Source organism: Rattus norvegicus, chromosome 5 (genome assembly GCF_021556685.1).
Source record: "Rattus norvegicus strain SHRSP/BbbUtx chromosome 5, alternate assembly SHRSP_T2T, whole genome shotgun sequence".
In the NCBI taxonomy this organism is placed as follows: Eukaryota; Metazoa; Chordata; class Mammalia; order Rodentia; family Muridae; genus Rattus; species Rattus norvegicus.
The window spans coordinates 52,345,255-52,370,554 of NC_141538.1; the positions used below are offsets into that span (position 1 = coordinate 52,345,255).

The following is a 25,300-nucleotide window of genomic DNA, read 5'->3' on the forward strand; positions in this document are numbered from 1 at the left end:
TTGGTAATTTTGAGAGGGGGAAAGCTATGTGTTGCTTTTCCGTGTTTCATGGACTGTGTACTTTTATAAAGCTATGTGTCTTAAAGAATGGGAATGAGAAAAGGGAGTTGACTCTTGGAAGAAATCAGTTTCTGAAAGCGTGATCTCTGAAAGGGAGATGTGGGTCCAAAAGCAAGTGTGGACTTGTGCAAGAATAGTAGAGTGAAAGCAGCATGTCGGCCTGAATATCATTTGATCTCTCTCTATGCAGTCCATCAGTGCTGGATCGTCTGAATGCCTTGCTCGAACCCGGAGGTGTCCTCACAATTAACGAGAGAGGAATGGTAGATGGATCTACTTGCACAGTGACACCAAATCCCAATTTCAGGTACTTGTATCTTTTACATTAATAAAGAATTTGGTGGTTTCAGAAACCAAGGTAGACATCAAACAGAACTTGTTTGTAAACTGTGTACCATGTTTTGAGTAGGCCACTTTATCATTCAGTTAAAGAGAAAGTATTAAGGGCCAACTGTTTGCCAGGTGCTTACTACGCTTTTGAGGTCAGCAGAATACAAAAAGAAGTGGGGTCCTTCTCTAAGGTTAACTAACAGTAACACATAGAAGGTAGGAAGTCAGTCACAGTCCTTTGCCAATAGCCTAGGGAGAAGGAAATGTGGCCTATGTTGAGGGGGATGGTCATATGGGTGGGACTTGTGAGTTGTCTCTTCTCTTCAAGAGACTAGGATGATAATCTCTAGTTTGGGCTGGAGTAGTTGGGCAAATGAGAAGCTGTTTATTAGGAAGGGGAATGCTTACAAAAGAGAAACTTTGATATGGGGCAGCCTGCCAGAAATCCCTTCTTTTTGTTTCTAACATAAGTAGAGATGTCAGATAGCTACATGAGAATGTGGCGGGACACTGATGAGGAAAAATTGGCTGTTACAGAAAAGTTGGACTGGCTAGATTCATGACAGCTTTATACAAACCAGAGTCATTTTAGAAGGGACCACCTCAACTGAGAAAATATCCCCACTAGATGGTCCTATGGGCAAATGTGTAGTGCATTTTTGATTGATTGATTGATTGATTGATTGATTGATGTGGGAGGGTTCAACTCCCTGGGCCTCGCTACTCCTGATCCGGTGGTCCTGGATACTGTAAATGCGCAGGCTGAAACAAGCCAGTAAGCTGCAGTGCTCCATGCTTGTGCAGTAACTCCTGCCTCTAGAGTCCTGGCCAGCTTCAGTTCCTCCCTGACTTCCTTAGATGATGGGCTGTGCTGTGGAACTGTAAGCTGACATGACCCCTCATGCTGCTTTATCACAGAAGTAGAAAACCTCACCAAGACTAGAGTTGACTGTACTCCTTTCTGCTCTATGTGGATAGATCAGAATAATCAATAACCTTGGCCTGAGCTGGGGGTAGGATCTGAAAAAAACAAGACTTTGTAAATTCTCGACATAGTTCTTAAGAAAGCCAGTACATGAGGGGAGAGAAATGGCTCGATGAATGCAGCTCCTGCAGGAGTCGGGACTTTGGTTACCAACACCCATGTTGGGCACTTTATAACTATTTAAACTATAACTTCAGATCTGGCACCCTCTGCAAGCACCCACACAGAGGTGCATTAACAGACTCAAGTTCATGTAGGTAAAAAACAAATCTTTAGAAGAAAAAGTAGGTTTAGAGAAGCTGATTGACTGGTATTGACATGTATTAAAAAGGAGGTACAGGTATCACACAGTGAGATGGAGTTAGCTTTTTCCATGGAGTCCCTGTAGGTGAGAGATGTATAATTTGCCCATAACAATTGGTGTTAGAGACCATTGGTCACACTGCGGTTTGATTTTTCTTTCTCCTCAATTTCCTTTAAAATTTCCTCTTTATTAGGCTTTTTCTCTCCATGGATCCTGTTCACGGAGAGATTTCCCGAGCTATGAGGAACCGTGGACTTGAAATCTACATTTCGGAAGAAAAGGAAGGGAGCATCCTAGAAAACCTGGATTTAAAAGTTCTGCTGCACAGCCTTGGATTGGTGGGGGACAGTCTGTGTAACGTCCTCTTGGCTCTGCACACAGGGGTCCAGAGCCTTGTTAAAGGTGAGAGTCTTGGGGTTGGGGATTTAGCTCAGTGGTAGAGCGCTTGCCTAGGAAGCGCAAGGCCCTGGGTTCGGTCCCCAGCTCCGGAAAAAAAAAAAAAAAAGAACCAAAAGGTGAGAGTCTTGATTTCTGGGCCTCTGCAGTTTTAGTCCTGTAACAATCCAGGACTAATCCCTGTTCCATTGGGTCTGTAGTCTTGCAGTGCTCTCGTTTGGTGATCAGGAGCACGTGTTTCAAATGTAAAGTTCCAGTACCTCAGAAATGGAATTCTCATGTGGGAGAAGTGTAGCCATAACTGTGTTTAGCTCCATAGGGAACTACGAGATGACTCAACTAGTTACAGGCACTTTCCAAAAATTGGCATTTGATTCCCAGCACCCCTGTGGGTGGTCTCACCATTTCAACTCCAGGGAGTCAGACACCCTCTCTTGCCACTTGGGCACCCAGGGTTGAAGCACAGATTCATACGTACATACGTAGTTGAGATAACGGGTATGTGCTCCTGCAACTGTCTGCCGAGTAATTCTGCTTTATGCTTTGAGACTCTGTGTCCTGGGCCACCAGGTGCCCTTATGAAAGGGCAGTAAGGTAGGAACTTCGAGTGGAAGCAGCTCTAATTTTTGTCATTTCTTTTCCTTATGTTAAAAGGATGAGTAGTGATAAATAAAATACTATTTACTGCTATGTACTGGGTCTGGTTCTGCTTGTCTGTTCTGCAAGCGTGTATTCCTATCCTAGGTGAGGCTTAATGAATTGATACCGTATCCCCGAATTAGTTACTAATGACAGTTGTGATTTCACAGTAGAACTGTGTCGTCGTTCCCTCCCCACACCCCCCCCTCCCAACGTGGTTTTTTTATAGATGAATTGCCATTCTTGGTGTATGTCAGCTTGAGATTAAAGATACATGTGACACCTGTGAAAGAGTTCTCAGATACACTGCAGGAGACCATGGAGACAAGAGGGAAGGTGGGTGGGCAGGGAGTATTAATGTTCTTAGACATCTGTCGTGCCCTCAGGAGACCCTAGATGTAAAACAAACACATGGTTAGGAGTCAATGTACAGAAGATTAATGTAAAGGCATATTTATCAGCGCACATGTGATTCGTTTGGCGTTTTGTTGTTGAAATATTCTTACTTACACTAGTGTTCTGCCTCTGTGTATTTCTGTGTTAGTGTGTCAGATCCCCTGAAACCATCATGTAGGTGCTGGGAATTGAACCCAGGTCCTTCTGGAAATGCTCTTAACTGGAGAGCTATCTCTCCAGCCTCATAATTGTCAGTATTTTTATCAAAGGTTTTAGAATACTGTTGGTCTTTTTGTTCTTTTTTTCGAAGCTGGGGACCGAACCCAGGGCCTTGCGCTTCCTAGGCAAGCGCTCTACCACTGAGCTAAATCCCCAACCCCGAATACTGTTGGTCTTAAATGAAATGTTTTCTCTTTATAGGTTCTCCAACATCATCTGTTTCCACTCTCAGTCACACAGCCATACTCATTGTTCAGTACCTACAGCGCGGTCTGAGTTTAGACAAAGCCTTTTTTGAAGCATGCTGGGAAGTATATGTCTGCTCTCAGCATTCAGCAGCCAACCAGAAGGTACTGTGAATGTTTGATATCACTGTTCAAGTTGTAACACTGAAGTAGAGGAAATTACTTTTGTGGATAGCAATTTTTAAGAGAGTTGACTGCTATTTTATTCCACTTAAAGATCTGGTATCTAGGTACTTTTCTGGAATTCATTTAAATGTAAATATTCTTTTCCTGAAACATTGGCAGAACAATTTCAATGTTGTCCATTGTAGAGTATGTCTGAGAAGTGTTTACAAGTAGCTATGTGAGCCCTAGATTCCCTCAAACGTTTGTCTGTTGGTAACTTGGATGATAGTACTTTGTCAGTACCCTTGTCTCTGCTTCACATTTTACAGCTTGTGCAGGCTTTGCTGGAAAGTCATACTGCATCTCTGAGAGCTAAGGAAACTTGGGGACACTCCATTCTTGCCACAGGGCTGTGGCCAGATTCTGTGCCTTCAGCTCTCTTTGCAACAGAAGACTCTCGACTCGCTGTTGTCCGCAGTGATGGGCAGATTCTGGCATACTGCCTCAACAGGCTGAGCCTGAGAACTATCAGCTGGACAAGGTCAGCAGAATCTTCAGTGTGTTCTCTTGGGTAGAGTTTGGTTTTGCCGAGAATGGTGAGCACAGTGCAGCCCACCCAGCATTGTGGCCACTTACTGTCTAGCCATCACATTGTTACTGTTTATTATCAGTCCCGTGTTTTTAGAGGTCCTGTGCAGAAGTAGATCCTTCTAGACTGATGAGCCAGATGTTATTATGGCTATGGCTGACATGCTCACAGAAGGCAATCAGTCAGAATGTATAGGCACATACTAAGGCTGGAGTGCAGGCCTTTGCCATGCTGAGCATGTTTCTATCAGCCACACCCCATCCCTAAGTACATGCTTCAGTTGTCTTTTGTCTTTGACTTTTCATTTCTTTATATGGTATTTGTAACCCAGTTATCATTGGTTTTTTGAAATGTCATGTAAAAGACTGTTCTAATTCTAACTTTTCTCCATTCTGTGAGTTCCAGGAGTCAGCCCCTTACTTTACAAGACTTAGAGCACATTATGCAGACTAGTAACCCTGAGAACCTGACATTCAATGCAGTGGAAGTGGATACTTGCTGGGTCGATGAACCAGAGGTTTTAGCCATGGCTGTTAAATTGCTCATAGAAAGAGCAACTAATCAGGATTGGATGCTTAGAGTTAAGTGGCTTAGCCATTTAGCCAAGAACATACCACAGGGGCTTGGTAAGTAGCAAAGCTTGTATGGGTCAAAGGGGTTACATGTGTTTCCCTTATTTGAGAGCCTTGGCAGACTTGTTAGTTTGTGACTCCACTGTTGAAATTGTAGCTAACAAACAGCAAAAAGATGTGTGACACCACGTTGTTTATATATAAAGCTGTTAAATTCGGGAGATGTCTACCCCTAATGTATCAGGAGAAATGTCTCAGTATTTCAGGAACTGTCCTTTTCAGTTCAGAAGGAAAAGGTACTGTGTGCATCCTGTCACGTTTAGCTTTAACATTTGTTTCTTTTCTATACAAACATTTTTTTCTGAGAATAGTGGTTTTGATAATTCATTTACCCTTAAGGATCTTAAGATTCTAATCTATTTTTTGTTTGTTTGAGAGAGGCTCTGTAACCTAGAACTCAAGGTCTACAAGTCTTCTGTCTCCCAGAGGCTGAGATTAAAAGCTGTACCTCTGTGCTCAGCCCCAGTCCTGTATTAATATGTTATTTATTCAAAAGAGGAAAACAAAAGTAGTAGTGAAAATGCCTACATTGTAAATTATTGGATATTGAATTTGTTAGTAATGCATAATTTACATGTCTTGTAAACAGAAGTGGGAGCTCCAGAATTACTTTTAATGCCAACAAGAAGGAGATAGGAGGAAGCCTGGGCCTTGTTGGGCAGTGTAACCTAATTCTAAATTCCAGACAAATAAGAGCCCTGTCTCAAAGGAGTTAGAAGCACTCAAGATTGTCCCACATCTTTCCTGTACACTTAATTTATTTAAAAATGTCATTCCAGACAGTGGTGGTACACACCTTTAATCCGAGCACTTGGGAGGCAGAGCCAAGCAGATGTCTGAGTTTGAGGCCACTGTAGTCTACAGAGAGAGTTACAGAATAACTAGGGCTCTACAGGAAAACCCTGCCTCGAAAAACACCAAAAAAATCAGCCTTAGTAACTGAATATATGTGAGCCCTTGTGCTTCCTGAGAACATATAGATAAGCCACTACATACATGTCTCTTGAGCTAAGTATTTGTAGAGGGAATTTGTGATGTTTCACCCTACACTGTTTTATATGATTGCCACTAACCAGAGAGAGTAAGATAGATGAACAGAACATAAAAATCTCGGCAGTTGAGTAACTTGTAAACTCCAGTGTTTTATTTGCCCTAGCCACAGTTGAGCCCCTCCCGTGACTGTTTGACCTTTGCAGAAACTGCATTTGGATAGCACAGCTTTCCTTAACAACGCTCTCCTTCTGCAGAGGCAGTGCGGAGTCATGTGGAAGCCAGTGCCACTGCTCTTAGGAAATTTTACGCAGCTTCTCTCTCAGCTGGAGTCAGTAATGTCTTGAAAATACTACAAACAAATATAACAGGTATTTACCTGCTTTTGATTTCTTCTCTGAAAACTTCAGGGGAGAAGTTCATAGCTCCCACTGTCATCACAGCTTTCAAAAGATGTAATACGGGTGCATGAAAACTAGTCTTCAAAACTTGTCACTGTCGGCCATCTGAACGGAGTACAAAGACTACTCGGCTCTGTTAGAGATGGCTGATAAGAAAAGAGAAAAATTAAAATTTTTAATTCTCTGTCTCTTCTAATTTGAAGGTTCTTTTGTTTACTGATGATTAGAAGAGTTTCCAGCATAAAATATTTCACTTGAAGGGAAAGTAGACAGATCATGTACTTCAGAAAATACAAAGCCTTAATAATAAAAGTTAACCTTCGGGTTTCTTCTTTTGATAATTGTTTAATTCATTTCAAAGCTGGGATCACATGTTCACTCTGACAGGAAATAGTGAAAATACTCAAGTAAGGCTTGCTAAGCCAGGCATGTTAATTACATAATTCTTTTCTTTTACTTTAAACTAGATGACTTCGTGATCCCCTGGGACCCTCGGTGGAATATGCAAGCTTTGGACATCATTAGAAATTCACTAGACTTTGATCCACAATCAGACCAGGCCGAACAGCTCTTTGAGCTCTTAGAATCGGTTGCAAACAAGTAGGTGGCTCTAGACATGTTCTCCATAGGCCTTTTCTGCTATATGTCAAATACAGGCTACGTGGGCTTTAATTTTATGAAACAAACATTCCGTGTTAGACATCGTCATATTCACTCAGCATTAGTGTTGGGCAGTTGTGTTTCTGCCAATGGGTCCTAGTACCCTCCCATTATCTGCCCATCCTCTCACGTGTGTCTGCTTCAGTTTTCATCCTCAGATATGGCAGGCAGATGGACGTGACTCCTGCAACTTAAGTAAACACACTTGTAAATAGTCTAATACATTTTTCCTCATTTTTTAATTTCATTTTTCTTTTTCCTAGGCAACATTTTGGTTCTTTTCTTTTTAACCAATAATTGGTCATTAGTGTGTAATATTTTTTTAAATAAATGTATAATTGAAATACAGTATGTATTACCTGAAGGTATGCTAATAACATGATTTTGATGAATTTTCATCAGATGAGTCCATGAGTATGAATATGTCCCAGTACTCTAGGGACCATCCTGCTTTATCTCACTACTGCAGTGACAGCTGCCATGCAGAGCTCAGGTTACTGTTGGCTTACGGCACAACAGTAGATTGAGATCCAGTCATCTTCCTAATGCCAGTGTTTCCCAGCCACATGTACTCTTGGCACACTTCCTCTCCAGGCCAAAATTTGTAGAGACAGAACAAAAATGGGTTAGATGTAGGGATTGGTGTTCCCGGGTTCCAAGTATTTCTTTCCTGTGGTTATGGCTCAGGGAGAGAATATTTACCTAGTGTGTTCACTGCCTGAGTTTGGTTGCAATATTACATGTGCCGTGCCGGCCCTACCCCCAAAAAACAACTTTGTTAATTCAAAAAAGGTTCTGTTACAGTAAGAAACTGTGTTTTGGATCTCATTGTAGGACAATTATTTACCTTGACCGGGAAAAGAGGATTTTCACCGAAGCAAATTTGTTATCTGTTGGTAGTAAAAAGTTAAGAAGCAATGCTTTGAGGATGTCTTTTGAATTTCACAAAGGTAAAAAACATTTTCCCTTTTGTAGTCTGCTTATCTGTTGCAGGTGTTAGGAGACATACTCAGCCGTTGCTGCTTTTAGATTCCCTTTGATTTGTTGACCTGATATGAAATATACTCAATGTTGTTTTACTGAACACTCTGCCAGGTGCTCAGCTAAATGCTATTTCTGTATCCTCTCAGTAACCCTCGAAAGCTAAGTTGGTTCTCATATATTAGGAACATAGAAGTTCAAGATCACATATTTAGCAAGTTGCAGAACTAGCAGTTCAAAAGCAGGTCACTTGGCTCAGAAAATACCTGTTCAGAAGTATGTGGCTGTATGGGAGCCAGCAATCTCTATTCCTTACATATTGTAAACCAAAGCCTTATGCCATTTAGGAACAAAATCAAAACTATATGAAAGAATAAATGTTTTTAAAGCTAGTTTTTGTCAGTGTAACACAAACTAGAGTCATTTGAAAGGAAACCTAAATTAAGAAAATACCCCTCAGAGCTCCCAGGGACTAAACCACCACCCAAAGAGTATACATGGACAGACCCATGGCTCCAGCTGCATATGTAGCAGAGGGTGGCCTTGGTGGGCACCAATGGGAAGAGAAGCCCTTGGTCCTGCCAAGGCTCAATGCCCCAGTGTAGGGGAATGTCAGGGCAGGGAAATGGGAAGGGGTGGGTGGGTGGGGAACACCCTTATAGAAGCAGGTGGAAGGAGGGGGGGGTGGGATAGGGGTTTATGGACTGGAAACTGGGAAAGGGGATACCATTTGAAGTATAAATTTAAAAAATCCAATAAAAAAGAAAAGAAAAGAAAGAAAATGCCAACCAGAAGATCCCAAGGACAAGCCCATGGGGCGGTTTCTAGATTGAATGTGAACTGAGCATTGTAAGCCAAATAAATGTTCCTTTCAGGTCTGGTATTTTATCTCAGCAGTGGATACCCTAAGATACAATCCAAATTCATGAGCTCTAGTTCAATGTTTCCTGTTTGGTTAATTTTTTTTATATTTATTTATTTACTTATTTACTTATTTATTTATTTATTTATTTATTTATTTATTTATTTATTTATTTGGAGCTGGGGACTGAACCCAGGGCCTTTCACTTACTAGGCAAGCACTCTACCACTGAGCTAAATCTCCAGCCCCTTTCTTTTTTTTTATTGGATAGTTTATTTACATGTCAACTGTTATCCCCTTTCCCAGTTTCCCGTCCTCAATCCACTATCCCATCCCCACCCCCTGCTTCTGTGAGGGTGCTCCCCTATGCACCCACTTCTACCCTATGCACCACCGTAGCATTCTCTACACTAGGGCATCGAGCCTTCACAGGTTAATTTTTTTAATTATGTGCACATTTATACAAGCATAGGTTTTGCTTGCATACATGCATTCCTAATGCTCTTGGTGGTCAGGAGACGCATCAGATCCCTTGAAAATTAGGTATAGCCAGTATCAACTGCCATGTGGCTTTAGGTCCTTCGAAAAGAACAGCGAGTACTCCTAACTGCTGAACCATCTCTCCAGCCCCAGTTTTTTGTGTTTATATATAAGTATAAGATATGTAACTTTGCTTTATAGCTTGCATTTTCCACTAGGACATTATTTACATCTGTAGGTATTATACCTTATCTGCAAAATTTTATAATACATACAAAATATACTTTTTGAGTTTGAGCTTTCTAATAAACCTTTATATTAGAGATGACATTAAAATCTAGATTATAATTTATTTTGAAAATGTTTTAAAGATTAACACTAATGGAATGTAATTGTTTTGTGTCAACTCTAAGATCCAGAGACCTACCATAGCCCACCCCATGAAATTGTGGCCAATCTTGCTGCTTTCTTTGAGTTGATTGATGGCCTGATCCTGCTCTGGGTACAGTCTCCCCAAGGGATGGTTCCTGATGCCCATGTCAATAAGGTGAGGCAGTGCTTTGACCTTCGCTGTTTTTAGAGTACATTTCAACATGCATATGCTTGATAAAACCAATACAGCAATCAAGATAGTAAGATTTTCCTTGTGTCCTTTTGTGTTTCTTTCCTCTCTGTAATTACCCCTACCTGTAATTAATCATGTAGCCATTGAATGGAAATGCACATTATAGATCTCTGGTCTGATTAATTAGAGATGTGTCTTAGTTGCTGTTTTATTACTGTGACAGACAGGATGACCAAAGCATCTTTTAAACGATAGCATTTAACTGGGGCTTGCTTCAGTGTCAGAGGATTGGTCCATGACCATCATGGTGGAAAGCACGCAGCAGGCAGCCGGGCATGGCAGTGTAGCAGGAGCTGAAAGTTTACATCTTAGCCATTAAGTAGGAAGGAGAAAGAGAGACACTGACTGGCTTAGGTTTTTGAAACCTCACAGCCCACCCCCAGTGACACTCTTCCTCCAACAAGGCTACACCTATTTCCTCCTAAATAGTCCCCCAACTGGAGACCAAACATTGAAATATATGTGCCTAAGGGACCATTCTCATTGGCACCAACACAGCTTACATGCACGTAGTTTCATGTATTAGTACTTTGTTCATTTTTATGGCTGAGTAATACTCTCTTCTAGAAATGTTCCACAGTTTATCCCTGTGTCTCTTAGTATGCATTTGGGGTTTACAATTATATTCTAACTTACCCAGTTTCTTTTATATATCATTTTAACATATGGGTTAAATAACATTTTAACTCCAGTTTATTTTTGTAAATCCAGGAAAACTTTTTTTTTTTAAAGATTTATTCATTTATTATATATATGTACACTGTAGCTGTCTTCAGATACACCAGAAGAGGGCATCGGATCTCTTTACAGATGGTTGTGAGCCACCATGTGGTTGCTGGGAATTGAACTCAGGACCTCTGGAAGAGCAGTCGGAGCTCTTAACCTCTGAGCCATCTCTCCAGCTCCAGAAAACTTCTTAGACACAGAACCCCTTTCCCATAAAGGTTATCAAAAACCACAGAAAGGTTTTGTTTGTATGGCTGTGTTCTGTCAATATTAAGGACCTTTTAGGAACTGACATATAGAATATCAAATACAGTCTGTTAGCATGAATGCTATTTTAATAAAAGCCATTTTTCCTGATTGAAATTAACTGTAACTGCTATAACTAACAGCTTCAAAGACCAAGGCTGGTCCTCATGTCTGCTCCTGCCATTAGGCTTGTGAAGTGCAACTGGCTGACATAGCTTGGCAGGTTAGAAGGGAAATGCTACTACTTAGAGCAGGATGTTCTGGTGGCTCGTCCTAACCCTGACAGCGCTTTGGATAGAACTGTGAAACACCTTTTTCTTTGTCTGCCTATAAATATTCCAGTTTAGCTTTATACTACTTACACTAGGCACTCTTGGGTTTTATTTTCAGGTCAAACTGGTAGTGAATTGTCTTTAGTTTTTAAATTAAGGTCTCACTTTGTAGCCCAAGCTGGCCTTGAACTCACAATCTTCCTGCTTTCCCAAGTGCTGAGATTACTGGTTTGTAGCATGTTACAACATGTTACATGTCTTTTACATACAATGGTTACAATTTATTTTGTTTTAAGATCTTAGGTTCTATGCAGTGGCGGGACCGGTTTTGGGCTGTGGCTGATGCAGTCACAGTAGATGCTTCAGGTCTGGCTTTGCTTGCCCTCCACTGGCACTGGGTTTCAAAACATTTGATCCGTCAGATCCCCCAACTCCTGGTGAATCATGAAGACAAGTAAGACCCTATTTCAAAAAATAATGTTAAAAGATAAGAGGATTTTGAATTGAAAACCATTTCCTCTTTCTTTGGTGTACTTCTTCGGCTTTCCTAAATACATTAAAATATAAAAATGTAGAAGACTTCTCTTTAGTACTTAGCCTTCCCCCTCCCCTTTGTTTTGAAGATATTATAAAGAGGTGCAGATGGTCTCTGAGCAGATCCACAGTTGTCTGGGCAGCCCTGCTGGCAGCTTTCCTGGTGTAAAGAAGCTGCAGGCGTTCCTGGGACGACCATTCCCTTTTAAGGTACATCTAGAAACATGTCAGTTTCTCCTGAAAAGGTAGACTTGCCCTTGCTCCAAAGCTAACCCTTTATTTCATAAGAAAGTGCTGCCTTGTATTCTCTTGAGGCTGAGTAGAGCTTTATTACTTTTAAGTCCACCAAAGCAACTGGAGTATACAGACTATGTCTAGGCTACTGGAAAGAACTGCTCTTCAACTCTTGAGTGGGCTCTCTTTGGTTTTATTTTAGGACAAGCTGGTAGTGGACTGTTTTTCACAGCTGCAAGCCCTTAACAGAGCCCTTTCTATCGGGGAAAGGCTGCCTGTCTTTGGGGAGTGTGGGTGGCAAGAAGACATTAATCGCCTCCAAGTGGTGGCTTCTGAATGGAATTTGAAGAAAAGTCTCCTGCAGACCTGGGGTTTGATCCTCAGAGCCAACATTCTGGAAGATGTCAATTTAGGTAATATTTTCTGGTATTTGGTTTGCTGAATGACATCTTCCCTGTGAGCTCAAAAAGTGTGCTCAGTGGACTCAGCTTCACAAGTATCAGTCAGGTACAGCATTGGATGTGTAGAAGTTAATATGACTGGACTTGGGGAAACTCGGGTTGAACAGCCAGCTGATGAACTTGGGTTGATAACAGGTACAGGCTTGCTGTCAGATAGATGTTGGGAATCTAGACCTTGGACTTAGACTACATTGTTCTAATACATGTCTTTCTGATTGGAATTAAAGATGAATTGAAGAATCTTGTGAACACTCAGTGTTCAGAATTAAAAACCAGAGGACTTTCACATGGCTTTCTGGAGAAAGCACATGAAGCTTCTTCCCCATCGCAGCCAGACCTCAGCTCTCTGGCCCACCTCACCAGGCGTGTTCAGCTGTGGCCTGTGACTGAGTACCTGGCTGTGCTGTGGCAGTACAGAGTGACAGCTGGTTTTGTAACACAGGCTTGTCTGAGAAGGTAAACGCTTTCCTGTTATTCTCTCCAGGGGGACAGATGCTCTTGTTGCATTGTCGTGTGGGTAATGTGTGTTGAGGAGTGGCTGAGGCACGGGGAGGTCATTACCGTTTAGAGAGACAAAGCTTTTCCTCTGGTTACTTTGACGTCCATAAGGTGTTTCCTGGGACTGTAGGCTGTGTGTTCCACCTCTCTCTTCAGGAGTTGCTGATGGGTCACACTCCATCCTCTCCCTGTTTACTTTTGGAATAGGTCAAGCACACATCAGCAGATGGATGAGGAGATAAGTCATTGCATCACTTTTTGCCTTAAGCACACACCAATCGCACCTCAAAAGCTTTGGAATCTTTGGTCTTTACTGCATATTCAGAAGGTAAAAAAGCAAAATCAAAAGGGAAATAAGCCTCCTTCTGTCTTTGTTGTCTCTGTCTTAGATTTCTGCTAGACATTGTTCTGACTTTCAGAGTTCCACATTGTGAACTTGGATTTTCGACTTCTGAAGTTAACAAAGGTTTTAAATAATGCTTCTCACAGAATTATCCATTTGGTTTCCAGTAAATGATATAAGAGTATTGACTGCTTAAAAATTCCCATTTGGCTAACAAAAAAAATCACGTTTTCTTTGCTCCCATGTTTAATATGTATTATGGTAATATGTGGTTAATGTAATTCCATTAGAACAACCTTAAATTTTTTCCCTTTGGTCATGTTTTGTGTATTTCTTTTGCTGATTTTACAATTGTCTGAGTTATTTTACCTTCTGCACAGGCTTATAAAACATCTCATCTTAGTTTATAAAACTGTAAACACCCTACATAGTGTCACCAAAATAATTAAGGGGCATTGAAAATAGGAAGCTTAGGATTAGTCCCTTTAAGCATTGTTGGGTATTGGTTGGTAGACTTGATAGCTTTGATGGAAACTTTTTCAAATATTCTTTTACCTAATTCTTGATCTCCAGTTGTCTGCTCAAGAAGTTTCTTGTTTGTGGTCCGAGTTATTTACCTCTACATTTGGGTCTTCCTGGAGCAGTCCAGTTACTACAAATCCAGAGTATTGGCTGACATGGAGCCCTCTGCCTAATGCACAGCCGCAGGAAATGCCCAGGTCCCGTTGGGACTCCACACTGAAGGTTTGTTGGCATTAAAATCATAGGAACAGCAGTTCTTTCTGTGTACCAGTGGCTTACATGGGTAATTGTGATACTTTGTTTTCTGGGGGAATATTAACTATACTGTCCAGATCATGACTTGTGTAATTCTGAGTTAAAGTTTTTTTTTAAAAGATGTTTAGTTTTGCTGTGTATGGTAGAGCATTCCTGCAATCTCAGCAGCACTCAGGGACCAAAACAAGAGAGCAGCACACTCAAAGCTGGCCTGCCTGTGCAACTAGTGTCATTCGACATCAAAGTCTTTAATTCACTCCTCATCATAAAATATTCAAGCTACAGGAAGTGTGTGTATATAATGCATCCTTGCCTTTACTTACATTTCTAAGAACTCCTTCTTTGTTCATAAGTATGGCATGAAAATGTATCCAGTTTACCCTTCCTTTTATTTCAGCATTGTAGAATTTATGTATTTTCTTTTTTAATTTATTTGGTTTCTGAAAACCTTGGCTGGCCTGGAGGTCACTGTACAGACTGCACTCTCTCTCTCTCTCCAGCCCTATTTACTTACTTTCTAGTTAGGAAATGTTGAATTTTCTTACTCCTATCTACCTTCTTATTTTAAATAGAAACACTGTGTTAATTCTGGGTAAATTAGTATTTGTCTGGGTATTATTATAAGTAAGTTGTTAGAACTAGTATTTTAACCTTTAATCAGAAGGACCAGTACACACATAAAATTAAGATACATATGGTGTATATATATATTTGTTTAGTAGATCTTAAAGCAGAGTGTCCTGCTTTTTACTTTTTTAAGAATGCAAGGAATTAGTGGTGACAGAAATCCTGAAGTCCTTGGTTAGTTTTAGTTTCTTTTTTTTTTTTTTTGATTTTTGATTTTTTTTTTTTATTATTAACTTGAGTATTTCTTATATACATTTCGAGTGTTATTCCCTTTCCCAGTTTCCGGGCAAACATCCCCCTCCCCCCTCCCCTTTCTTATCGGTGTTCCCCTCCCCACCCTCCCCCCATTGTCCCCCTCCCCCCAACAGTCTAGTTCACTGGGGGTTCAGTCTTAGCAGGACCCAGGGCTTCCCCTTCCACTGGTGCTCTTACTAGGATATTCATTGCTACCTATGAGGTCAGAGTCCAGGGTCAGTCCATGTATAGTCTTTAGGTAGTGGCTTAGTCCCTGGAAGCTCTGGTTGCTTGGCATTGTTGTACATATGGGGTATCGAGCCCCTTCAAGCTCTTCCAGTTCTTTCTCTGATTCCTTCAACGGGGGTCCTATTCTCAGTTCAGTGGTTTGCTGCTGGTATTCGCCTCTGTATTTGCTGTATTCTGGCTGTGTCTCTCAGGAGTGATCTACATCCGGCTCCTGTCGGTCTGCACTTCTTTGCTTCATCCATCTTGTCTAATTGGATGGCTGTATATGCATGGGCCACATGTGGGGCAGACTCTGAATGGGTGTTCCTTCAGTCTCTGTTTTAATCTTTGCCTCTCTCTTCCCTGCCAAGGGTATTCTTGTTCCCCTTTTAAAGAAGGAGTAAACCATTCACATTTTGATCATCTGTCTTGAGTTTCATTTGTTCTAGGCATTTAGGGTAATTCAAGCATTTGGGCTAATAGCCACTTATCAGTGAGTGCATACCATGTATGTCTTTCTGTGTTTGGGTTAGCTCACTCAGGATGATATTTTCCAGTTCCAGCCATTTGCCTACGAATTTCATAAAGTCGTTGTTTTTGATAGCTGAGTAATATTCCATTGTGTAGATGTACCACATTTTCTGTATCCATTCCTCTGTTGAAGGGCATCTGGGTTCTTTCCAGCTTCTGGCTATTATAAATAAGGCTGCGATGAACATAGTGGAGCACGTGTCTTTTTTATATGTTGGAGCATCTTTTGGGTATATGCCCAAGAGAGGTATAGCTGGATCCTCAGGCAGTTCAATGTCCAATTTTCTGAGGATCCTCCAGACTGATTTCCAGAATGGTTGTACCAGTTTGCAATCCCACCAACAATGGAGGAGTGTTCCTCTTTCTCCACATCCTCGCCAGCATCTGTTGTCCCCTGAGTTTTTGATCTTAGCCATTCTCACTGGTGTGAGGTGAAATCTCAGGGTTGTTTTGATTTGCATTTCCCTTATGACTAAAGATGTTGAACATTTCTTTAGGTGTTTCTCCGCCATTCGGCATTCCTCAGCTGTGAATTCTTTGTTTAGCTCTGAGCCCCATTTTTTAATAGGGTTATTTGTTTCCCTGTGGTCTAACTTCTTGAGTTCTTTGTATATTTTGGATATAAGGCCTCTATCTGTTGTAGGATTGGTAAAGATCTTTTCCCAATCTGTTGGTTGCCGTTTTGTCCTAACCACAGTGTCCTTTGCCTTACAGAAGCTTTGCAGTTTTATGAGATCCCATTTGTCAATTCTTGGTCTTAGAGCGTAAGCCATTGGTGTTTTGTTCAGGAAATTTTTTCCAGTGCCCATGTGTTCCAGATGCTTCCCTAGTTTTTCTTCTATTAGTTTGAGTGTGTCTGCTTTGATGTGGAGGTCCTTGATCCACTTGGACTTAAGCTTTGTACAGGGTGATAAGCATGGATCGATCTGCATTCTTCTACATGTTGACCTCCAGTTGAACCAGCACCATTTGCTGAAAGTGCTATCTTTTTTCCATTGGATGGTTTTGGCTCCTTTGTCAAAAATCAAGTGCCCATAGGGTTGTGGGTTCATTTCTGGGTCTTCAATTCTATTCCATTGGTCTATCTGTCTGTCTCTGTACCAATACCATGCAGTTTTTATCACTATTGCTCTGTAATACTGCTTGAGTTCAGGGATAGTGATTCCCCCTGAAGTCCTTTCATTGTTGAGGATAGCTTTAGCTATCCTGGGTTTTTTGTTATTCCAGATGAATTTGCAAATTGTTCTGTCTAACTCTTTGAAGAATTGGATTGGTATTTTGATGGGGATTGCATTGAATCTGTAGATTGCTTTTGGTAAAATGGCCATTTTTACTATATTAATCCTGCCAATCCATGAGCATGGGAGATCTTTCCATCTTCTGAGGTCTTCTTCAATTTCCTTCTTCAGTGTCTTGAAGTTCTTATTGTACAGATCTTTTACTTGCTTTGTTAAAGTCACTCCGAGGTACTTTATATTATTTGGGTCTATTATGAAGGGTGTCGTTTCCCTAATTTCTTTCTCGGCTTGTTTCTCTTTTGTATAGAGGAAGGCAACTGATTTATTTGAGTTAATTTTATACCCAGCCACTTTGCTGAAGTTGTTTATCAGCTTTAGTAGTTCTCTGGTGGAACTTTTGGGATCACTTAAATATACTATCATATCATCTGCAAATAGTGATATTTTGACTTCTTCTTTTCCGATCTGTATCCCCTTACATCCTTTTGTTGTCTGATTGCTCTGGCTAGAACTTCAAGAACTATATTGAATAAGTAGGGAGAGAGTGGGCAGCCTTGTCTAGTCCCTGATTTTAGTGGGATTGCTTCAAGTTTCTCTCCATTTAGTTTAATGTTAGCAACTGGTTTGCTGTATATGGCTTTTACTATGTTTAGGTATGGGCCTTGAATTCCTATTCTTTCCAGGACTTTTATCATGAAGGGGTGTTGAATTTTGTCAAATGCTTTCTCAGCATCTAATGAAATGATCATGTGGTTCTGTTCTTTCAGTTTGTTTATATAATGGATCACGTTGATGGTTTTCCGTATATTAAACCATCCATGCATGCCTGGGATGAAACCTACTTGATCATGGTGGATGATTGTTTTGATGTGCTCTTGAATTCGGTTTGCCAGAATTTTATTGAGTATTTTTGCGTCGATATTCATACGGGAAATTGGTCTGAAGTTCTCTTTCTTTGTTGTGTCTTTGTGTGGTTTAGGTATAAGAGTAATTGTGGCTTCGTAGAAGGTATTCGGTAGTGATCCATCTGTTTCAATTTTGTGGAATAGTTTGGATAATATTGGTATGAGGTCTTCTATGAAGGTTTGATAGAATTCTGCACTAAACCCGTCTGGACCTGGGCTCTTTTTGGTTGGGAGACCTTTAATGACTGCTTCTATTTCCTTAGGAGTTATGGGGTTGTTTAACTGGTTTATCTGTTCCTGATTTAACTTCGGTACCTGGTATCTGTCTAGGAAATTGTCCATTTCGTGAAGATTTTCAAGTTTTGTTGAATATAGGTTTTTGTAGTAAGATCTGATGATTTTTTGAATTTCCTCTGAATCTGTAGTTATGTCTCCCTTTTCATTTCTGATTTTGTTAATTTGGACGCACTCTCTGTGTCCTCTCGTTAGTCTGGCTAAGGGTTTATCTATCTTGTTGATTTTCTCAAAGAACCAACTTTTGGTTCTGTTGATTCTTTCTATGGTCCTTTTTGTTTCTACTTGGTTGATTTCAGCTCTGAGTTTGATTATTTCCTGCCTTCTACTCCTCCTGGGTGTATGTGCTTCTTTTTGTTCTAGAGATTTTAGGTGTGCTGTCAAGCTGCTGACATATGCTCTTTCCTGTTTCTTTCTGCAGGCACTCAGCGCTATGAGTTTTCCTCTTAGCACAGCTTTCATTGTGTCCCATAAGTTTGGGTATGTTGTACCTTCATTTTCATTAAATTTTAAAAAGTTTTTAATTTCTTTCTTTATTTCTTCCTTGACCAGGTTATCATTGAGTAGAGCATTGTTCAATTTCCAAGTATATGTGGACATTCTTCCTTGATTGTTATTGAAGACCAGTTTTAGGCCGTGGTGGTCCGATAGCACGCATGGGATTATTTCTATCTTTCTGTACCTGTTGAGGCCCGTTTTTTGACCAATTATATGGTCAATTTTGGAGAAAGTACCATGAGGAGCTGAGAAGAAGGTATATCCTTTTGCTTTAGGATAGAATGCTCTATAAATATCCGTTAGGTCCATTTGGCTCATGACTTCTCTTAGTCTGTCTACATCTCTGTTTAATTTCTGTTTCCATGATCTGTCCATTGATGAGAGTGGGGTGTTGAAATCTCCCACTATTATTGTGTGAGGTCCAATGTGTGTTTTGAGCTTTAGTAAGGTGTCTTTTACATATGTAGGTGCCCTTGTATTTGGGGCATAGATATTTAGGATTGAGAGTTCATCTTGGTGGATTTTTCCTTTGATGAATATGAAGTGTCCTTCCTTATCTTTTTTGATGACTTTTAGTTGAAAATTGATTTTATTTGGTATTAGAATGGCTACTCCAGCTTGCTTCTTCTGACCATTTGCTTGGAAAGTTGTTTTCCAGCCTTTCACTCTGAGGTAGTGTCTGTCTTTGTCTCTGAGGTGTGTTTCCTGTAGGCAGCAGAATGCAGGGTCCTCGTTGCGTATCCAGTTTGTTAATCTATTTCTTTTTATTGGGGAGTTGAGGCCATTGATGTTGAGAGATATTAAGGAATAGTGGTTATTGCTTCCCGTTATATTCATATTTGGATGTGAGGTTATGTTTGTGTGCTTTCATTCTCTTTGTTTTGTTGCCAAGACGATTAGTTTCTTGCTTCTTCTAGGGTATAGCTTGCCTCCTTATGTTGGGCTTTACCATTTATTATCCTTTGTAGTGCTGGATTTGTAGAAAGATATTGTGTAAATTTGGTTTTGTCATGGAATATCTTGGTTTCTCCTTCTATGTTAATTGAGAGTTTTGCAGGATACAGTAACCTGGGCTGGCATTTGTGTTCTCTTAGGGTCTGTATGACATCAGTCCAGGATCTTCTGGCCTTCATAGTTTCTGGCGAGAAGTCTGGTGTGATTCTGATAGGTCTGCCTTTATATGTTACTTGACCTTTTTCCCTTACTGCTTTTAATATTCTTTCTTTATTTTGTGCATTTGGTGTTTTGACTATTATGTGACGGGAGGTGTTTCTTTTCTGGTCCAATCTATTTGGAGTTCTGTAGGCATTTGTATGCCTATGGGTATCTCTTTTTTTAGGTTAGGGAAGTTTTCTTCTATGATTTTGTTGAAGATATTTACTGGTCCTTTGAGCTGGGAGTCTTCACTCTCTTCTATACCTATTATCCTTAGGTTTGATCTTCTCATTGAGTCCTGGATTTCCTGTATGTTTTGGACCAGTAGCTTTTTCCGCTTTACATTATCTTTGACAGTTGAGTCAATGATTTCTATGGAATCTTCTGCTCCTGAGATTCTCTCTTCCATCTCTTTTATTCTGTTGGTGAGGCTTGTATCTACAGCTCCTTGTCTCTTCTTTTGGTTTTCTATATCCAGGGTTGTTTCCATGTGTTCTTTCTTGATTGCTTCTATTTCCATTTTTAATTCCTTCAACTGTTTGATTGTGTTTTCCTGGAATTCTTTCAGGGATTTTTGCGATTCCTCTCTGTAGGCTTCTACTTGTTTATTAATGTTTTCCTGTGTTTCCCTAAGTGTGTTCATGTCTTTCTTGAAGTCCTCCAGCATCATGATCAGATATGATTTTGAAACTAGATCTTGCTTTTCTGGTGTGTTTGGATATTCCATGTTTGTTTTGGTGGGAGAATTGGGCTCCGATGATGGCATGTAGTCTTGGTTTCTGTTGCTTGGGTTCCTGCGCTTGCCTCTCGCCATCAGATTATCTCTAGTGTTACTTTGTTCTGCTATTTCTGACAGTGGCTAGACTGTCCTATAAGCCTGTGTGTCAGGAGTGCTGTAGACCTGTTTTCCTCTCTTTCAGTCAGTTATGGGGACAGAGTGTTCTGCTTTCGGGCGTGTAGTTTTTCCTCTCTACAGGTCTTCAGCTGTTCCTGTGGGCCTGTGTCTTGAGTTCACCAGGCAGCTTTCTTGCAGCAGACAAGTTGGTCTTACCTGTGGTCCCGAGGCTCAAGTTTGCTCGCGGGGTGCTGCCCAAGGGCTCTCTGCGGCGGCAGCAACCAGGAAGACCTGTGCCGCCCCTTCCGGGAGCTTCAGTGCACCAGGGTTCCAGATGGCCTTTGGTGTTTTCCTCTGGCGTCCGAGATGTATGTACAGAGAGCAGTCTTTTCTGGTTTCCCAGGCTTGTCTGCCTCTCTGAAGGTTCAGCTCTCCCTCCCACGGGATTTGGGTGCAGAGAACTGTTTATCCGGTCTGTTTCCCTCAGGTTCCGGTGGTGTCTCAGGCAGGGCTCCTGCCGCTCCTGGGCCCTCACCCACGGGAGCCCAGAGGCCTTATACAGTTTCCTCTTGGGCCAGGGATGTGGGCAGGGGTGGGCAGTGTTGGTGGTCTCTTCCGCTCTGCAGCCTCAGGAGTGCCCACCTGATCAGGCGGTGAGGTGTCTTTCCCACAGGGTCTGGGAGCAGAGAGCTGCTGCGGGCCCGGGATCCGCGGGCGTGGGACCTCCGGCAAACACAGGACGTGCCTGGTCCTAGATGAACTCTGCCTCTGTGTGTAGTTTTAGTTTCTTTTCATTGCTATGAGGAAATACTCTTACAGAAACAAAACAAGAGAAGCAAACATTCTCTGAGCTCACAGAGTTCCCGGTGCCAGTCCACTGTGGCAGAGAGGTCATGGGACAAGAGTGCATGTGTGTGCGGACATGCTCAGCTTCTTCCCTCCATTGTGTACAGTGCAGGACCCCTGCCCATAGTCAGGATGGCTCATCAACACAGTAGACGTGATTCCCACAGGCATGCCCAACGCTGTTCTCCCCGGTCATTCTAGACTCTGTTTAGTTGATAATTGCCATTATATTTTCTTTGATAATGCTTTTAAAAAAATTGTATTTTTTTCAAGTGTCATTATTTACACCCCACCCACCATGGTGCTGGAAATCAAACTCAGGGCCTTATATGTGCTGAGTACCCCTGAGTCACACCTCCAGCCCTTAGCTGATCATTTCATTTTCTGGATTTTAAGTCTTGTTTGTTTTCTTTTTAATTTTTTTAAAGATATATTTATTTATTTTATTTATATGAGTACACTGTCGCTGTCTTCAGACACACCAGAAGAGGACATCGGATCCCATTACAGATGGTTGTGAGCCACCATGTGGTTGCTGGGAAGTAAACTCAGGACCTAAGGAAGAGCAGTCAGTGCTCTTAACCACTGAGCCATCTCTCCAGCCCCTTTTTACTTTTTATTAAAAATTTTCCCCCAATATTGTATATTCTCATCATGGTTTCCTTTCTCTCACCTCCTACCTGGTCCTCCCACCCTTCCATGCCTTCTTTCTCTTTTAAAAAGAAACAAACAGTGGGCTGGAGGAATGGCTCAGGAGATTAGAGTGTTGGTGGCTCTTCCAGGGGTCTGAATTCACTTCCCAGCAACCACATGGTGGCTCACAGTCATCTGTAGTGGGATCGAATGCCCTCTTCTGGTGTGTCTGAAGACAGCAACAGCGTGCTCACATAAGTAAAATAAATTAATGTTTTTGTTTTATTTTTAAGATATTTCAAAAAGAAAAAGAACAAGCCAGAGTAAATCAATCAGGAAAAGAAACTAAAAGAAAGAAAAAGCATGAGAAATGCACACATAGGATGAAACTTCATTTTTCAATTAGAAACATTGAAGTCGTTGTGTTATTGAAGAACTCTCTGTGGTTATAGGTAGTAATAGTTTCCTGGTGTGACTGGAAGCGTGTCTTTAAGGTTTGTTTTGTGGCACTCAGGTTTTTTTGTTTGTTTGTTTGTTTTCTTTCTTCTTTTCTTTTTTTTCTTTTTCTTTTTTTCGGAGCTGGGGACCGAACCCAGGGCCTTGCGCTTGCTAGGTAAGCGCTCTACCACTGAGCTAAATCCCCAACCCCATGGCACTCAGTTTTATGATTTCAGGTATTCCAATTGCTTGTTTTTCTATGTTGTTGTATTAAACACTTAAAAATTAACTATTTCAGCAGTTGTAGGGTAAAAATAATTTCCGTATATCTTCTCCTGTGTCTTTATTTTATATTTAAGTTAATTTTAACTGTATATCTTTTATTTATCTGCTTATTTACTATGTATGTCTGTCTCAGTTTACATGCACCATACGAGGAAGTCAGAGCATTTGGAAGCTGCCTGTTATGGGTGCTAGGAACTGAATGTGTTCTTAACTGCTAAGCCTTCTCTCCGGTCTCCTTATTGGTATATATGTTTTCTATGGTAGAGATGCAGGATTTTTCCTCTTAGTCTGTAAATGATGGATCCTGTCCATTCTTGCTTGAAGTGCAGCCTTTATAATATACCTTATTTCTATAGATGTTCACAGAATTATTTTTATGTGTTCAGTATTTTTATTGTAACTGGGGCCATTTGATACCATTTACAAAACCTCTCTCAAAGTCTCGGATAATAAACCTGATGGGTTCCCAAGCGTTGTGTGGCATGCACTGTTTTCTCTCTTAGATTGATCACCTGACCCTTGCTATGGGGAATTTCTGTGCCCTACAATGACAGTCCAAGGAAGACAGCTGGACAATTTTGTGTTTATTTGTCTCCTGTCTCTTCCGTCTGCGTCTATCTCTGAGTTACATGGGTCTCTTGTTGCTCAGGGCCCTGGCAGCCTCTGCAGAGCTGTGTTCTCCAAGTGCTGCTTTGGTGTGCTTACAAACAGCAGCAGCGGAAGCTCCTGGGATGTGAGCGGCCTGCCCCTCCTGTCTTCCTCACATGTCACTCTGGGAGAGTGGGTTGAGAGAGCCCAACAGCTCCAGGACATCAGGTCATTGCTGTGGACCAACATGACTGTGCCTTCAGTAGCTGAATTCAGGTATTTCTCACCCTGGAACAGTCTTACTGCTGTGGTCTGCTTTCCATCGTTGTGTGACAAGAGCTCATTCAGAACTTAAGGCTCAGTCAGATACCTGATTCTCATGAGGAGGGTAGGTTTTGTTTTGTTTTGTTTTTAGTAAAGCAGCTTGCTTAACAATCTGTAACAGGCTTCTGTGAGTTTAATTCCTGTATTTTAAGAATATTTGAGGGCTGGAGAGATGACTCAGTGGTTAAGAGCACTGACTGCTCTTCCAGAGGTCCTGAGTTCAAATTCCAGCAACCACATGGTAGCTCACAACATCTGTAATGGGATCTGATGCCCTCTTCTGGTGTGTCTGAAGACAGCTGCAATGTACTGATAAATAAATAAATATAAATAATTTAAAAAAAAAAAAAAGAATATTTGCGCCAACAGGTAATACAAAAAAATCATGCAAGATTACATGTAAAGTTCACCTCAACAGCCTGTAGTTGTTATTTCCTGAGAAGATAGTATGTATTCACAGGTTGTTTGATTCCCTGTGACTCTGTAAGTGCTGTGTCATGTCCCCACAGACGCACGGATTCTCGCCTCCAGGGGCTGGTCCTGTGCCGGTACCTGCTGGGCCTTACGGAGCTGCTTCCTGCACCCCAACGGCAGGAGTACATGCAGAACTGTGAACATCTGCTGCTTGGGAACACACAGGCCTTCCACCATGTGGACCAGACTCTGGCGAGTATAGGTGGTCAAGAGGTGCTTCCCAAAGAACTACTCTGTCTCCTGCTCACCTCCTTGCACTACTTTATTGGTGAAGGGGAGAGTAAGCAGAACCTTCGTGAAGCAGCCCGGCGTGGGAGTCTCTGGGTCAGCCTTGGCTTACTCCAGATTCAGACTTGGGTTCCTCAGACCCGCTTTGACCCTGCAGTGAAGAAGGCATATAAGCTCAAATATGCCCAAGAGGAGGTAAGAGGCAGGGCTAGAGGAGGCCCGAGCTCCTTCCCTTTGAGTTTGGTTATAGTTTACTCCTTTGTTCCTCATGAGGCTATGTAGAGGTGAGCAGTCTCATGAGTCTTATTTGGGCCGGGGTGGGAGGGTTGGTTGGTTGGTTGGTTGATTTGTTTGAGACATAGTTTCTCTGTGTGTCCTGGAACTCACCTAGTAGACCAGGCTAGCCTTGAACTCAGAGAGATCAATTTGCCTCTGCCTCCTGAGTATTATATATTAAATGGGAGCACCATCACACCCAGCCTCTCATGAGTCTTATAAAGACTGCATTTTCCTCTAAGATTTCTGACTCAGTTTAGCAGGGAGAAAGTAGGCATTATGAGAGAAATAGTGGGATTGCGTCCCTAGACCTAGAGGATGTAATGTGGGGTTCTCTGCCTTGAATCCATAGCTGCTGTAGGATGAAAGCCTCACTGCTGTCGGCAGACGCTTAGGAGCTCAGTAGCAGAGGAGAGTACTTTCTCTGGCTGACAACTCTGAACCGAGTGGTCCAAGTCTTGGGGTCGTTCAGATTCTATCCATCATGTGCATGTCATGGCTGTTACCACAGAAGACCTTTTATTCCTTTTTCCAATAGTTATGCCAGCTGCAGTGTGAGCTGAAGACCCGGAACCTGTTGTCCCACCTACAAACCGGAAGAGACCTGGAAGATGACATAATTGCCAGCCACTCTCACCCACATATCAGGTAAAGCAGCAGAGTTTGTGTGGGG

General features: G+C 41.5%; 1 protein-coding gene across 3 annotated transcripts in view; it reads left to right on the forward strand.

Annotated features, from left to right (window-relative positions):
- Positions 1 to 25,300, forward strand: part of Mdn1 (midasin AAA ATPase 1) — a 130,536-nt gene that overhangs the window by 65,045 nt on the left and 40,191 nt on the right. For all 3 annotated transcript variants that reach the window (XR_015619800.1, XM_087549665.1, NM_001427015.1), the window contains 18 exon segments: positions 251 to 367; positions 1,873 to 2,081; positions 3,531 to 3,679; positions 4,009 to 4,220; positions 4,674 to 4,894; positions 6,148 to 6,261; positions 6,759 to 6,891; positions 7,786 to 7,901; positions 9,688 to 9,821; positions 11,440 to 11,597; positions 11,767 to 11,887; positions 12,114 to 12,324; positions 12,600 to 12,828; positions 13,078 to 13,198; positions 13,787 to 13,957; positions 23,387 to 23,601; positions 24,159 to 24,546; positions 25,166 to 25,275. Coding sequence is in view for 2 of the 3 variants with exons in the window: in XM_087549665.1 (XP_087405791.1) it covers positions 251 to 367; positions 1,873 to 2,081; positions 3,531 to 3,679; positions 4,009 to 4,220; positions 4,674 to 4,894; positions 6,148 to 6,261; positions 6,759 to 6,891; positions 7,786 to 7,901; positions 9,688 to 9,821; positions 11,440 to 11,597; positions 11,767 to 11,887; positions 12,114 to 12,324; positions 12,600 to 12,828; positions 13,078 to 13,198; positions 13,787 to 13,957; positions 23,387 to 23,601; positions 24,159 to 24,546; positions 25,166 to 25,275 (3,129 nt within the window). In the remaining variant the exon portion in view is untranslated.